This window comes from Podarcis raffonei, chromosome 3, assembly GCF_027172205.1.
Source record: "Podarcis raffonei isolate rPodRaf1 chromosome 3, rPodRaf1.pri, whole genome shotgun sequence".
Lineage (NCBI taxonomy): Eukaryota > Metazoa > Chordata > Lepidosauria > Squamata > Lacertidae > Podarcis > Podarcis raffonei.
This window is the reverse complement of record NC_070604.1, coordinates 71,169,145-71,182,620: the sequence shown is the minus strand read 5'-3', so window position 1 is coordinate 71,182,620 and position 13,476 is coordinate 71,169,145. Positions and strand designations below refer to the sequence as shown.

Sequence of the window (13,476 nt, the reverse complement as noted above, 5' to 3'; positions counted from 1 at the left end):
TGCTAATCCTCCCTTCCCTACGGTCGCTAAAGCGCAGGCTCCTCAGCTCAGCGCGAACCACACGCAAAAAACCCCCAGAAACGGCGATGGGGGGGCATTTTCCACACCTCTTATTAAACAACGGAAACCGCGCGCGCTCGCCCTTGATTGCGCAAGCGCGCGCGAGAGAGGGGGGGGGAATAAAGAGAGAGCGTAGCTCAGCAACGCTTCCGGTACATTTGCCAGCGTCGGGTGATTGGTTGGGAAAGCACAGGAGCGCACTGCGCAGCTGCGCAGCTCGAGCGAGAGAGAAAAGAAAGAAAGAAAGAAAGTGCTGCTGTCTGCGACCGGCGAAGAGTCGGTTGCGCATGCGTCGCGTGGGAGACGATAGGCTGGATTGCTGAAGAAGAAGATGGACGAGCTTCAGTCTGCAGAGGAGGTAACGGTTCCTAAGGACAGCGGCGTCCCTCCTCCTCCTCCTCTTGGCGGGCGGGCGGCCGTGGAGGGAAGGGACGGCGTGCCCCTTTCTTCCGTAGCTGCGGGGACCTCCGTGGGGAGGGCGGTGGCGATGGCGGGGTCCGCCCCTTTGCCCATTGTCGGCCACGTTCCCGTTCCTGGAAGGTCGCCTGGCCCTCCTCTCTTGCCAGCCCCGGCGCTCTCGCCGCTTCCAGCCCTTGGGTTGAGAGGAGAGATGCCGCCGCCAGGCTGCTTTACAAGCCCCGGGGCAACTTTTCCTGCCGACGGTGCTGCATCTCTCCGCTCCCCCCGTGGTAGGTATGGCTTGTGCCAGAAAGCGCATCTCTTCGTGGCACGCATTTGGGAGGTGCGCGTGCAGCACGCCGAATAAATAAATCTCTTGCCATCTGGTCTAATGGCCCAGGTTCTTGTCCTAAGAGAAACTTCGCAAAATCGAAGAGGGAAGGGAATTTGCCCCTCTTAAAGGAGAGGAGAAGGAAACTGGCAGGTTTCATCTGGGGTGTGGCGGGGTCTCCTTTTGGCATTCAGAGGTTACTGTTCCATCAAATCCATGGTTATGTGGCTATAGAAAAGAGATCCTCAGACATTATTTCAGTGTTCAAATGAATGTCCTTACCCTAATCATGATCAGGTAGTAAACGTGGCCCATGGTCAAAGGTGAGATGGAGCCTCATGTACTCCTGTCTGCAGATGAGATCGGTGTCTCAGCTAGTCATAAACAAGTATTTCATACAATTTATATACCAGGATTGAAAAACAAAAAACCATCGACACCTCAAAACCTTTATTATCATATATAGTAATGTTTATTATATATGATAATACAAATATAAAAGAAAAAAGGGGGGAAAGATAAGAGTTGCCTTGATGCATGAGTGTCAGAAAGGCCTCCACATAGTTTTGAATAGATTGTAAAAGGGGAGTAAAGGGACCCCTGACCATTAGGTCCAGTCGTGGCCGACTCTGGGGTTGCGGTGCTCATCTAGCTTTACTGGCTGAGGGAGCCTGCGTATAGCTTCCAGGACTAAACCGCTTCTGCTGAAACCAGAGCAGCACACAGAAACGCCATTTACCTTCCCGCCAGAGCAGTACCTATTTATCTACTTGCACTTTGACGTGCTTTTGAACTGCTAGGTGGGCAGGAGCAGGGACCTGCTCACCCTGTTGCGGGGATTCGAACCGCCAACCTTCTGATTGGCAAGCCCAAGAGGCTCTGCGGTTTAGCGCCACCCGTGTCCCTAAAAGGGGAGTAGTTGTGGCCTTTTATGTGTTCCCTGGCCACTATATGTGCCTGCCACCTCTATTCTATAAGTGTTTGAAGGGGAGGTTAAACATATGATTTTATGTGACTGCTTAAGAAGTTCATTTGCTACAGTTATAAGCATTAAGGAATTACTTGGCACACTTTGCGATGGCAGGATTCTATGTCTGGTGAAGTAGAAACAAGGCGTTAGATGCTTAGGGAAATAAATCAAATCTGATTAATGTTTGAAGCATTAGCCTGTTTGTTAAAACTACCTTTGTGTCAGTACTGCAAATTGCTTACTTGGTTTAAATGTTATCTCTGGCTTCTTTTTCTCTTCTTTCCCCCTGCAAGACTGCGTTTATTGTGGATGAAGTAAGCAACATTATAAAAGAGGTAGGATGTGTTTATGCTACATCTTCCATTAATATATTCTCATTGCACAGCATCTGCTATATTTCCACTGCACCCCGTAACTCCCTTTAAAAAGATAAATATATCACTGCTGCATTGTGGAAAATACACATTGCACTGAATTGTAAGGCTGCAATCACTCACACTTACCTAGGAATAGGTCTCATTGAACTCAGTGGTACTTCTGAGTAGACATGCCTAAGTTTGTGTTATAACCCCACATTTAAAGTGGCAAAATGAGCTATGTAAACAGCCTCTTAACACACATTGCAATGTGAATTATTTAAATTTTGCTCCGAAATATGTGTCTCTCTGTGTGCTCATAATTTTGTTATTGGTGTATACATTTTGTGCAATTACATACAGGTACATATTATTTCATTTGAAACATTTCTAGGGGATTGTGACTCACTGGCTCTGTTTTGTGAACATTTCACCTCTCCAGCTAGTGATATAGTGTCTTAAAAGTATGAAAGCGGCAAAGCAGGGCAGTTTCCACAAGTGAAAGGGGTGGGAGGGAGGACCAGAATCTGCAGAATCTCTTGAATACATAGAAAACATTCCTGCATATGCAGATTGTCTCTCTGAGGGGAAAAACCCATTCCCCCAACTTTACTTTATAGTCCCTCATGCTATGTTGAACTCCACTCTGGAGGTGACTCCTGATCTGCAGGGATGATTTTTCTGGGAGTATCAAGAGCTGCAGTGGGAAGAGGAGTAGAGGCTCGTTGGCCTTGTGTCATACTTTTAATCCCAGCCAGCCTATATAGAAGTAACAATCCTATTTTGATATCCTCATAGAATTGCATTCGTAAAGGTTTTTACCTCACTTTTTAAATGATTAAGCATATCAAATTTAAGACTTGTAATATGAACTGACTTCTGGCCTAATCTGCAAGCTAGTTAAATCTACTTGAATCACAGTGGTGACATCAGTATTTAATGCATGTCCCTTGGCTTAAATGTAGTGGACTGTTCTATTTCATTAGACTCCAACTTCAGGAATAATCTCTTGGTGACTTGCAGCTATAGAATTAATATAGTTAGTAGATTTAGAGCAAATTTACTCCAGTTATGTGTTACCTGGGTACCAGTGTCTTGTTTGCTAATCCTCTGTTGTGGCAACCTTCCTGGCGATTAGTGAAGGCTTAGGAGCACAAGCTAAATATGTTGTACATGCCATTCTTTGTTAAGTAAATATATGATTGGTAACTTATCAAGTATGTACAACTCATCTGCGTAAAAAACCTGCATGCCTCCCTTGCATGTTTTGTGGTGGTGCTGGTGTTTATTACTCACTTTTCACCCTAAAGCCCCAAGGCAGGTTACAGCATTAAAAACATTAAAAACAATTTAAAATAATAGGGCTATTAGATGCTAGTACACTCTGCTACAGTAATGTTTGCAAATATAGAATCTGCAGGAAAAAGCATGAAAGGACCACAATTTAGTGACATCCATTGAACAGCCACTCCCTTGTTCTCAGTCTTGGCACTAATGCTTTACAGAGTGTGAAATCTATGCCTACAACCGCAGGATAAGACTGAGTAAGCCAGACACCCATTTATTACAGAGGGTATTGATTTGGGCTGTTCAGCCTCTTGTTGCAAGATCTCATTGTCACTCCCTCTGTAGCTTCAGAAGTGGAAGATGTCTTTCTCCCTCTATGCGTTTCTGGTGATACATTAAATGTTGTTTATAAAGTTCCTAATATTTTTTACGTACTGGGGAAAGACCGAAAAGCAACACAGTCCTTGCCTCCATGCTTACAATCTGTCAAACACAACTCAAAAGAGATGAACAGTAACAGGTGCCTGTGCTCACCTGAACACCATCACTGGTGGCACTGCAGCTCACCATGAGGGGTGAGGTTGGCACACTGCTTGGATCCTAGGTTGCCTCAATCCCACCCCTGCCGCACTCCCAGAACACCAACAGTTCAGTTACTGCCCACAGAGCTTTTTACGTGCATGGCCTTCACAGTGGACATGATCTCCCACTGGCAGAGAGGTGTGTCTGCTCCACTGTCATTAGGACTGCAGAATAAATATGAGGTGCCATATTGTTGGTTACCTGCCCAAATCATTCTTGCAAAGGTGTGGGGAGATCTTTGTGTGTTTGGAACTCTTGAGATTGATCCACCACCTCACAGATGGCAGCTCAAGCTAGCATTTCAGTGATCATTGCTTCTCAGTATGGCTGTTAGTTGGTTCTGGGTTTTCCTTCCTGTTTGATGGTGTGATCTGTGTTTGATGGTGTGATCTGTGTTGCTTGGAAAAAACATTGACATATTTATTCTAGCTTTTGAAATCAATGCATGCTTTTTTAAAAAATTAAAAATTCCTTAGCAGCCTGGTGGTAATTTGAACCTCTCTTTGTTTGCAGGCCATAGAAGGAACAATAGGTGGCAATGCATATCTGCACAGCAAAGTGAATCAGTGGACTACAAGTGTTGTAGAGCAAATTCTGAGTCATCTCACAAAGCTGGGGAAACCTTTCAAATATGTTGGTAAGTGAATGGGTTTCTGTGCTCATTGTATTATTGTTTTGACAAATGGTTTTGAGTAAAACCGAAAATTAAACTCTAAAATGGAAATTGCAGGTGAGGGGGCAATTTAAGATAAGAGATGTTTACATAGCCATTTAAGGCTAAAAACAGATGTGGATGTAACCGTGTAGCTTATGCCATGGAAACATTCCATTTTCTAACAATACTATATCTTCAATTTACAGTGACATGTGTGATTATGCAAAAGAATGGTGCTGGACTTCATACTGCAAGCTCTTGCTTCTGGGACAACTCTGCTGATGGTAACAAGAATGTTTTAATTCTTTGTCTTAGTTTCTCCATTGAAATGTTTCACAAGATATTTGTGTGACTCCGGAAGAGAAAAATCCACACACACCTATTCTGTGGTAATAAACTTATAATACTAGAAGTTACAAGTGACCATGGGGCAGGTTGTTCTTATTAGAAGTGCCTTATTCCCTTATTTCCCTAGGGTAGCTAATAGAGCATCTCTGCTTTAAAATTGAAGGATTGTAGAGTTGGAAGGGGCCCTGAAGAGTTATCTCTTCCAACCTCCTGCAATGCAGGAATCTCGGCTAAAGCTTCCATGACAGATGACTATTCAACCTCTGCTTTAAAACCTCCAAGGATTGAGAGTCCACCATCTTCCAAGAGAGCCCATTACACTGTCGAACAGCTCTTACTGTCAGAAAGTTCTTCCTGATACTTAGTTGGAAGAATTATCACCACCAGTGAATCAACATATATGCTTCCTGTGGAAGAATAAAGTGTGACTGAATATCGGTGTAATGTGGTTCAATAATTTTAGGTTCCACTGCTCCAAATTATGGGATGTTGCCTATGTGGTACGGAGTTGGCTGAGGCTTAAGCTTAGCAAGTGTGGCTTAAGATGCAATAGATCTGTTCTATGTGTCCTTTAAATTGAAAGCTATGAATTTTATGATCTGATGTATTTCTTCTGTATATAGTATGGCCACCCTGATTGACTGACTTCTCTTTTTGTAGGAACCTGCACTGTGAGATGGGAGAACAAGACTATGTACTGTATCGTCAGTGCCTTTGGACTCGCAATATAATTGCCTTGGAATTCTTCAGCCTTTGTGTCATCTCTTCCATTTCATATATCCACTAAAACTGTGAATTCAATGAACAACTTTGTTTTTAAAGAACTTCTGTCTTCTTCTAGTGAGAAAATGGGGAAGCAATTTCTATGCTGTTACATAAACACATCACCTCTTATCCATATCAAATCACTCCCTGTCTTAACACTTTAAGGACTCTTTTCTCAAGGTGCTAAAACCTGAAACATGCTGCACTTCTTCAGCTTTATTGCAACTGGTTTGAATAAGACTAATTTCACACAATGCTTTTGTTTGTTATTAAATTATTGAAGTTCTGAACTTGTGTATGTGCATTCATAAAAGCTGTACATTCCACAAGCAAGTGTGAGGCTAACCTCACATGCCTTGGCCCTAATGGATCATTGTGAAGTAATGGGGGTGCAGTTATTCCTTAAGCACTTGCTCAGCTGCTTAGTCCTTTTGGGGGCTTCTGTGGTACCCTAAAACTCCCAATAGAGCCACCAACGCTCCAGTTATTTACACTAGACAACTGTAGGTATTTTAAACATTCCCATATAAAGCAACTCCAGTTTTAATGGCAGCCAAAACTTTTAGGTGCATGGAGGGGCTAACAGCTAATTGCTCCAAGGTGCATAGTTCTCTTTAAAGTAAAATTGAGTTTTGTTCTTTTTAAAAATCAATTTAGATGGTTCTTTGCTCCCTGACCAAACATATAAGTAGGAGCGGCCCCAAGTTAATTGATTGTAGAGAAAGTACTCCTCATTTTACCCCATTCTCAAAATGGGAGACCAGCACACCTCACAGAACAGAGGCAAGAAGCAGCAGAATGTTGATCCATGCTTGCCGTAGTACAGGGCACATCCTTTGAATGTAAAAGATCCAAGGCTCCATCTCAGGGATCTCAAAGTAGGATAAAGACCCTGTGTCTTAGTACACAGAAGCTGTCACTTAAGGAGTGAACTGACATTTGAGAGCCTAATCATCTCTTATTGAGATGGTAGACTTGTACCAACCAATTGGGCTAAATGTTATTTAAAATAGCCACATAATAAGTATTCCACACACCCCAAAGAATTGCCAGAATGCAATATTTTTCATCAAAGTGTTTTTCAGAACACTCCAGAATGAGTGAGCTGTTTTACTGTAAAGTGAATTTGACTGTATGGCTGCACTCTGCTTAAGTGTCTGTATAATTAAGAGGTCAAAAACATGAACTGCAGTTTCCAAGTAGTGGGATTGTTGCTAGCGTTTGTGAATGAACCATAGCACAGTAGGAGAGGTACATGCTTTTCATGTAGCTTCAATCTCTGGCATCACTCATTCAGTGCTTCTTGGGTTGGCAGGGCTGGGAAAGTCCTCTGGCTGAGACTAGATGGAGGAGAACAATTGTGTGATACAGTATAAAGAAACATAATTTGTTCCGTTGGGACCCCTGGGAAAACTGAGTAGGACAGACTAATGTTAAATAGCATGTTACTAAAATAATTGTTTAGTATTTATGGCCTTATTGTGCTCCAGTGTTTCTGAAACCACAGGACATTTAAAAGCCTAAGAACAAAACATACTGCTACTCCATTAAAATAGCAAGCTTATCTGAAAAATTCAAGCACACAGGTGTTTGCAGGTGGATGAGAGAATTCTCCCCACCCCCACTCCAGGGCCAACATAGGCCCTGCAAATCCATATCGGCAAACTAACGTGTTTCTTTGTTTATAAACTCGTGCTCATTGGCAGTGCTCTCACTGCGGCAGTTTCTGGGGGAAAGGCAGTGGTGAGACTGGACCCCGACAATTGCAGCATCTATCATCCAGTTGCAAAGCTGGTGGCAGTTCAACAGCATGCACTTCAAGAAAGATTGTTTGCCAATTATCTTTGCCGGGAAAGAGGAAGGGGGCGTGCACCCCCATTTATTGTCCCTGAGCACTTGGCAGAGTTTGGTGCGCATGCAAATGAGGTTCCAGTACTGTGCCTGCTCATACCTCAGTTCCATCAAGTAGCATCAAGGAGCTTCTGCTTGTCCCCCTGGAATTTTGGCTGGTTGTCCACCATGCTTCCTGAAGATATTTAGAGTTAGACGTCATTATTTTGAGCTGTGTCATCATTTGATGTCACTTTTTTTTCCAAATATAGACAACCAATTTTGTTTTCCTCAGATGCATTTATATCTATTTCCATCAAATTCAGGTCAATGAAAAGTCAGTGAAATTGAGAGTTTTTTCATCCTGAAGCCAGAGCAGTTTTAGCTTATCTATTACATGCCACCAAATGAATTTCCATATGCACACATGGAAATAAACGTGCCACCATTTATTGTGTATGGGGAGGAACAATACTGAGATAGGCACAAAGGTTCTATATAAAACTTTATTGTGAATGCATTGGATTGGAACGTAATTTTACTATGCACAGTCTCCAAAACATCTCTGCGCCCAGTATTTTACTGAAAGTAAACTGACTCTTAAATTCCTGCTCAGGGAAAGTTATCACCAATGTTGCTAGTGCCTCATAATAACAAATAGCATCTACCCTGAAGCATGAAGATGACACATTGAGGTACCCCATGCATACCCTTCCAAAAGCAAAATTATAGTTACAACTTTTCATTAACGTAAACATATATTATGAAAAGGTTCTAGCCATGTTTTGGTAGAAAATATTTTCTAGAGGTTTATTTCATTTTACATCTATTTACAAATGTTGAGTTCAGTTGTACAGTAGCATAAGGAGCTTTTCATATCAATTACTGGCACAATTGGAACATATGGCTAAAAATGCAACAGATGTGACTACATCATTTAAATGCAGTAATGGCCTTGGGCACCATTTAGAAGTAACTCTCATTGTAAGTAAGGCTTTGTACCTCGTGGGAGTAAGTCTGATCGAACCAACTTGGACTTGCTTCTGAGTAAGCACGCACAGGATCAGGCTGCAAATTTCTTGCTAAACAAACTTCTTTCAATGTACCTTTATATAAACACAGATTTCTTGTTCTTTGGCATGATTCTACTGGGTTTACACTTATGGCTGAGCCAAGATTACTCAGAAAAAAATTGTTTTCCGTGACCCTTTTGTCAGTGCTTTTTTGTGTGTAATCTGTAGAAATCTTTGCTTGTTTAAACTTGCCGCCCCTCAACCTCAGCGATATTATAACACAGCCACATCTGATTGGCTACAAGACAGTATAGCATCTTCCTCCTTCACTATCTCTGGCTGGTAGATGATCACTTATGTGACTAAGCCAGGAAGAAAGAAGTGGTGGGTGGGTGGAAAGATGCTAAAGCAGCAGCAGGGAATCCCACCACCAAAATCACTAGTTTCTATTTAAAAATTTGAGAACACTACAGGCTACTTTCCCTGAAGGCGGAAACTGAAGGTTGCAGCAGACAAAACACAAGATTATAGCTTGTCTGAACGTTGAACACAGTCCTAGTTACATTACTGCCTCTTAGCTTTACTGGCACATCGAAATTTTAACCATAAAAGCCAGTGTGTACAAACTGCATATTTACCTAAACAGCGCTGCAACTGACAATCACAACTGCTAAGGCAAAAGTGATCGATGTTAAACAAGGGCAAAGACAAAGTAGGCGAAAACTACAAGCACTTTTGGGGAGGTTACACCATATGTGGGGCACGGAGGGCAATGCTCATATTTTCTTTAGAGATGTTTTTCACCAACAGTGGGCATCAGCAAGCCTTTTTACACACACTACAGAAGCCATTTCAAAAGCAGCAACTTCTGCCAACAAAAAAGATGGGACACATTTTTTTAAAAAAGAAAACCCACAATGAAACAAAATATGCTTTGTAGTGGGCAATGTTCTCCCACTGTAGAAGAATTACTGCTGCAGTTGTCCACTGGGAATTATTTTATTTGATGAGGGAATCTAGCTCATACTCACTCAAAAGCCCAGCTGAAGCAAAATTGCTTGGCAACTGATCCTTGTGGAAGCCAACTAAACACCATATCCAAAGGCACTTTCATTAACAGCTCCCTCATCCAGCTGCAGGGCAGTGATTCCCAAATGTTTTCCCCCATGGACCACTTGAAAATTGCTGAGGTTTTTGGCAGACCTCTAGATGGTTTTTCTGCTTGTAGCAATTGTAACGTGCTTTACTACATTGCTGGATGCTTTTAAACTGCATTTTTACAGACCCACTGCAGACTACCTGAATGAAGCTTGTGGTCCATGGAACAGAGCCTATGAAGCCCTGCTAAAAGGAAAACTCTCCTATTCATAGGGAACCCCTTAGCAAAAAATAAAAATACAACATACCGTGCTCAATTATCATATCTGTGCAAAAGAATTCCAATTAATAAACCTGAAAATAGTCTCTGCTACTACCTTGTGTTTTCCCCAGTTTGCAATATGACAACTTGAAGTGTTCTAGGTGTTTAACACTGAGCATTTTAAACAAGTTGCGATGTGACAAAAGAACAAATGGCACTAAAAATTGTAATGGGAAACACAGCTGAATGCTTGTTCCTGGGACTCGTCAGATGAGTGAGATTAGTGGAGACAAATGCAATAGTAGCCTTCAATTCCTAAAGTTCAATGAACTTCAGGGACATTTAATTAAGAAATTAACTCAGGAATTCATTTATTTTCTCCAGAATTAAGGGAAAAGGTAACTTGGGAACTTAAGTAAAATTGAGTGATCATTCTGTAAGGGCAAGCATTCAGACTTTGTAATGACCGCCCCCCCTCTTGTCCCCCTGAATACTGTTCTGCAAGCAGAAATCCTCACACAGGGCTGACAGGACTCATTAATTTAATATCACCCTAGGTATTTAAAATGTAGAAGAGAAACCAACAATAATTTAAAAGAATATATACATCAAAAGACAAGTAGTACAATTTTTCCACATGATTACTAGGGGTCAATATCAAGCAATATAAAATATTAGGAAAAATACACATCTAGTTTCCCAAGTTTTACAATGTATTTTAGGCGAAGTCATACTCAGATCCACTGAAATCAATGAACAAGTTACTGAAATCCATTGATTCAAATGGGTCTATTCTGAGTATGACTAACATTGGATATTATCCATAGAATATACTCCATGCCTTGGTTTTAATTTGCTGTTAAGAACAACAACATTTTACTAAATACATATTAGCACTCTAACTTGCTGATTGCCACAGAACAAAACATCTGAAATGGTTTATCAGAAACCTAGCAAAAGCAAACTATTACATTTAGATGATTATACTAATATTATGTCTTGTACTTTTGATATGCAAAGTGCATGACACTCTTTCATAGCTTTAATATCAGTGTAGATATTTACTTGCAAAAACAGCCAAACAAATCCTTCACAGTGCCGTAAATTCACATGTCACACTAAGCCAAACCGTGGTTTAGGACCTGCAAGCTCCCAGAATGGGGATCACAGCTGCTTTGCTTGTCACGGCTCATTTTGCTGCTGAGCTAAGCCATGGTTTGCCTTATCGTGTTGTTCAACCCAGAGGTCATGGTTCAGAATATGCAGTAAGGCAAACCATGGCTTAGTTCAGCAGCAGCAGCAAAATGATGGGGGTAGCAAAGCAAGTGGGATCTCCTCAGGAAGCTGTATGTATGCACTAAGCCATGGTTTGGCTCAGTATGATGTGCAAACTGGGTCAGTTTATTCGTAGCCTTGAGGTATCAACCACCATATACTTGTCTATGGCCAGGATTCAAAGCGCTGGTTTTTTTTTTTTTTTTTTGCAAGTACTAACCCTTTCCCAGAGTAACTCCTTGCACATACTGAAGAGCCAATACTGAGAAAGTCCCCCCCTCTCTCACACACATCAACTCTCTCATATACCCACAGAGGAAAGTCCTTTCCACTAATGCACAAGGTTCTTATTATCCCAGCCTATTTTCCTAGAAAACAGTAACAGCAGAATGAACAGGTAACTACAGGTAACTCGCATCTGACGCTTATTTAACAGGCACACTCTCAGCATTATGCACGTTGCCCAAAAGTGGTGCAAAAATGGCAGGCACAGGGGAAAAATAAGAAAATGGTATGCAAGGGGGAAAGAGGGGGCATGAGAGCAAGGAGAAAGAGCCAGCAGCCTTTGTAAGAGTGTTTAGGCATAGAAGGGGTGGTTGCAGAGGGTGATCAGAGGTGGCCAGAGAGACTTGTGGAGGGGTTTGGAGAGACAACTAAAGGGTGTGGAGAAACTTCAGACTGCAGAGTTAACTGAGGGCCAAACAGGTATTGACTGCTGAATTGCTAAAGGAACTGGTCAGCTCAAGTTCAGTATGCGAGGATGATGATGGAGACCATGGGTCAGCAAGTTGGAGCCTACAGAAATTTTCTCAACTTTTCTACGCATATGATCTGATCCCTCCATGGAATACATCCTCAAGATCATCTGTGGGAATACAGACATTCTGAGACCATGCAAGGAAATGTTTGACGAGCCCAAGAGACAACAGCAGCACCTATCAATCACCGTGTTCCTCACAAAGAAACTAGCAACAGCAGATGTGCCCAGGCAACCCACCTCTGGATCTGAACCACAGCCAAGCACTTCTTCTGGCTACCAGTCAACTCCTCGGGGTCTTCGTATCATCTGCAGCAGCATCCAGCAAGGGAAAGGATGCAGAAGACGAAGAGCCGCATTCGTCCCTCACCAGTTAAGTGCAGTGATTTTAAAAATGGTTGCTGAATGGCTTGCTAGGGGTCTTTTGGGGCTTTACACAATTTTGCTTATACCCGCGATGGCCAGGAACGCAACCCCTGCATAAGATGCAAGTTACCTGTAGACTGTTTCTGCAGCTTGAATTATGTTAGGACAAGGTTTGCCAAGCAAGAGATGCAAATAGCAATTCAAGTGTGACCAGCAGAAATGCACTGAACTTTTACATTCAACTCAAAAAGGGTCTTCAGTCCTTGCATATTGGTCATTTTTGTTTTGGTCAGTGATATAACAAAGTGTTTCTGCAAAAGGAACCTACTGGAGTTATTTATAGGCAGGAACATGGGCTTGAAAAAGCACATGAAAATACTGACAGCTTCTGTGAGGTAGGAGGGCTATCCACGATTTTCCCGTCATACTATTTTAATAAATCCATTCAGAACCAAAACTACCAGGGTGGGAGAATAAAGAGGCATTTCTCAATAAACTGTGATTGGAAGCACCATTCTGCTAAACTGTATCAACTTCAGTAGTGCACATTTCCAGCAAGGGTAAGAATGGAACACACGAAAGCTGCCATTTTAGGTGTGTCTGAAGATGAACTAAGAGAAATGCCTATCATAAAACATAACACAAAATGGCTCAGATCATACCTTTCATTGAACCAACTACAGTCCAGTACACACATCACAACCACAACACAGAGGCTTCACCACACCATTGCTGCAATGTGTATAGTGGCTTGGTCCCATTGTATGCATGCAATGAGGATGATTCATTCCATGTTAGCCATTGTCTTCCGCATATGTGGCAGGCATGGTACAAAGGCTGTTTCAAGTGGCCTCCACATGGTCATAACATACCGTCACGTTCCAACAATTATTACAGAACTCTGAAATCTGAAGACTTCTCTGTAATTTGAAGGCTCCAATTTACCTTGCCGGTTTATACAGTTGGTTCAACAAAATGGATCAACCACCATTTTGGATCGTGCTCAGTTAAATGAAGAGAATTTCCTACCCAAATATCTCCAAGAGCCCACCTAGGTTCACATCCAACACATAATGTGTGCTTCTATACTACTGGTTATGAAATACCAAACTATTTAAAACA

At 42.0% G+C, this 13,476-nt stretch overlaps 2 protein-coding genes across 6 annotated transcripts in view; one reads left to right on the top strand and one right to left on the bottom strand.

Moving 5' to 3' along the window:
• The window catches only part of SYTL3 (synaptotagmin like 3), a 33,716-nt gene extending 33,516 nt beyond the window's left edge, over positions 1-200 (bottom strand). For 4 of the 5 annotated variants that reach the window (XM_053382274.1, XM_053382279.1, XM_053382275.1 and 1 more), the window contains exon 1: positions 108-200. The gene's annotated coding sequence lies outside the window, so the exon portion shown is untranslated. The remainder of the gene's footprint in view (positions 1-107) is intronic. The other variant, XM_053382281.1, reaches the window with a different exon arrangement.
• An 89-nt stretch (positions 201-289) lies between these two features.
• Positions 290-6,043, top strand: DYNLT1 (dynein light chain Tctex-type 1). The gene is made up of 5 exons (XM_053382290.1): positions 290-418; positions 2,054-2,095; positions 4,499-4,622; positions 4,847-4,924; positions 5,649-6,043. The coding sequence occupies exons 1-5, from the start codon at positions 392-394 to the stop codon at positions 5,717-5,719; spliced, it is 342 nt and encodes a 113-aa protein (XP_053238265.1). The 5' UTR covers positions 290-391; the 3' UTR covers positions 5,720-6,043.
• The last annotated feature ends 7,433 nt before the right edge of the window (positions 6,044-13,476 follow it).

Bases quoted from the DNA above. Each gene is read 5' to 3' on its own strand.
- DYNLT1 (XM_053382290.1), top strand. From the start codon at position 392: ATGGACGAGCTTCAGTCTGCAGAGGAG. The intron at 419-2,053 runs GTAACGGTTCCT...TCCCCCTGCAAG, and splicing joins AGCTTCAGTCTGCAGAGGAG to ACTGCGTTTATTGTGGATGA. The intron at 2,096-4,498 runs GTAGGATGTGTT...CTTTGTTTGCAG, and splicing joins TAAGCAACATTATAAAAGAG to GCCATAGAAGGAACAATAGG.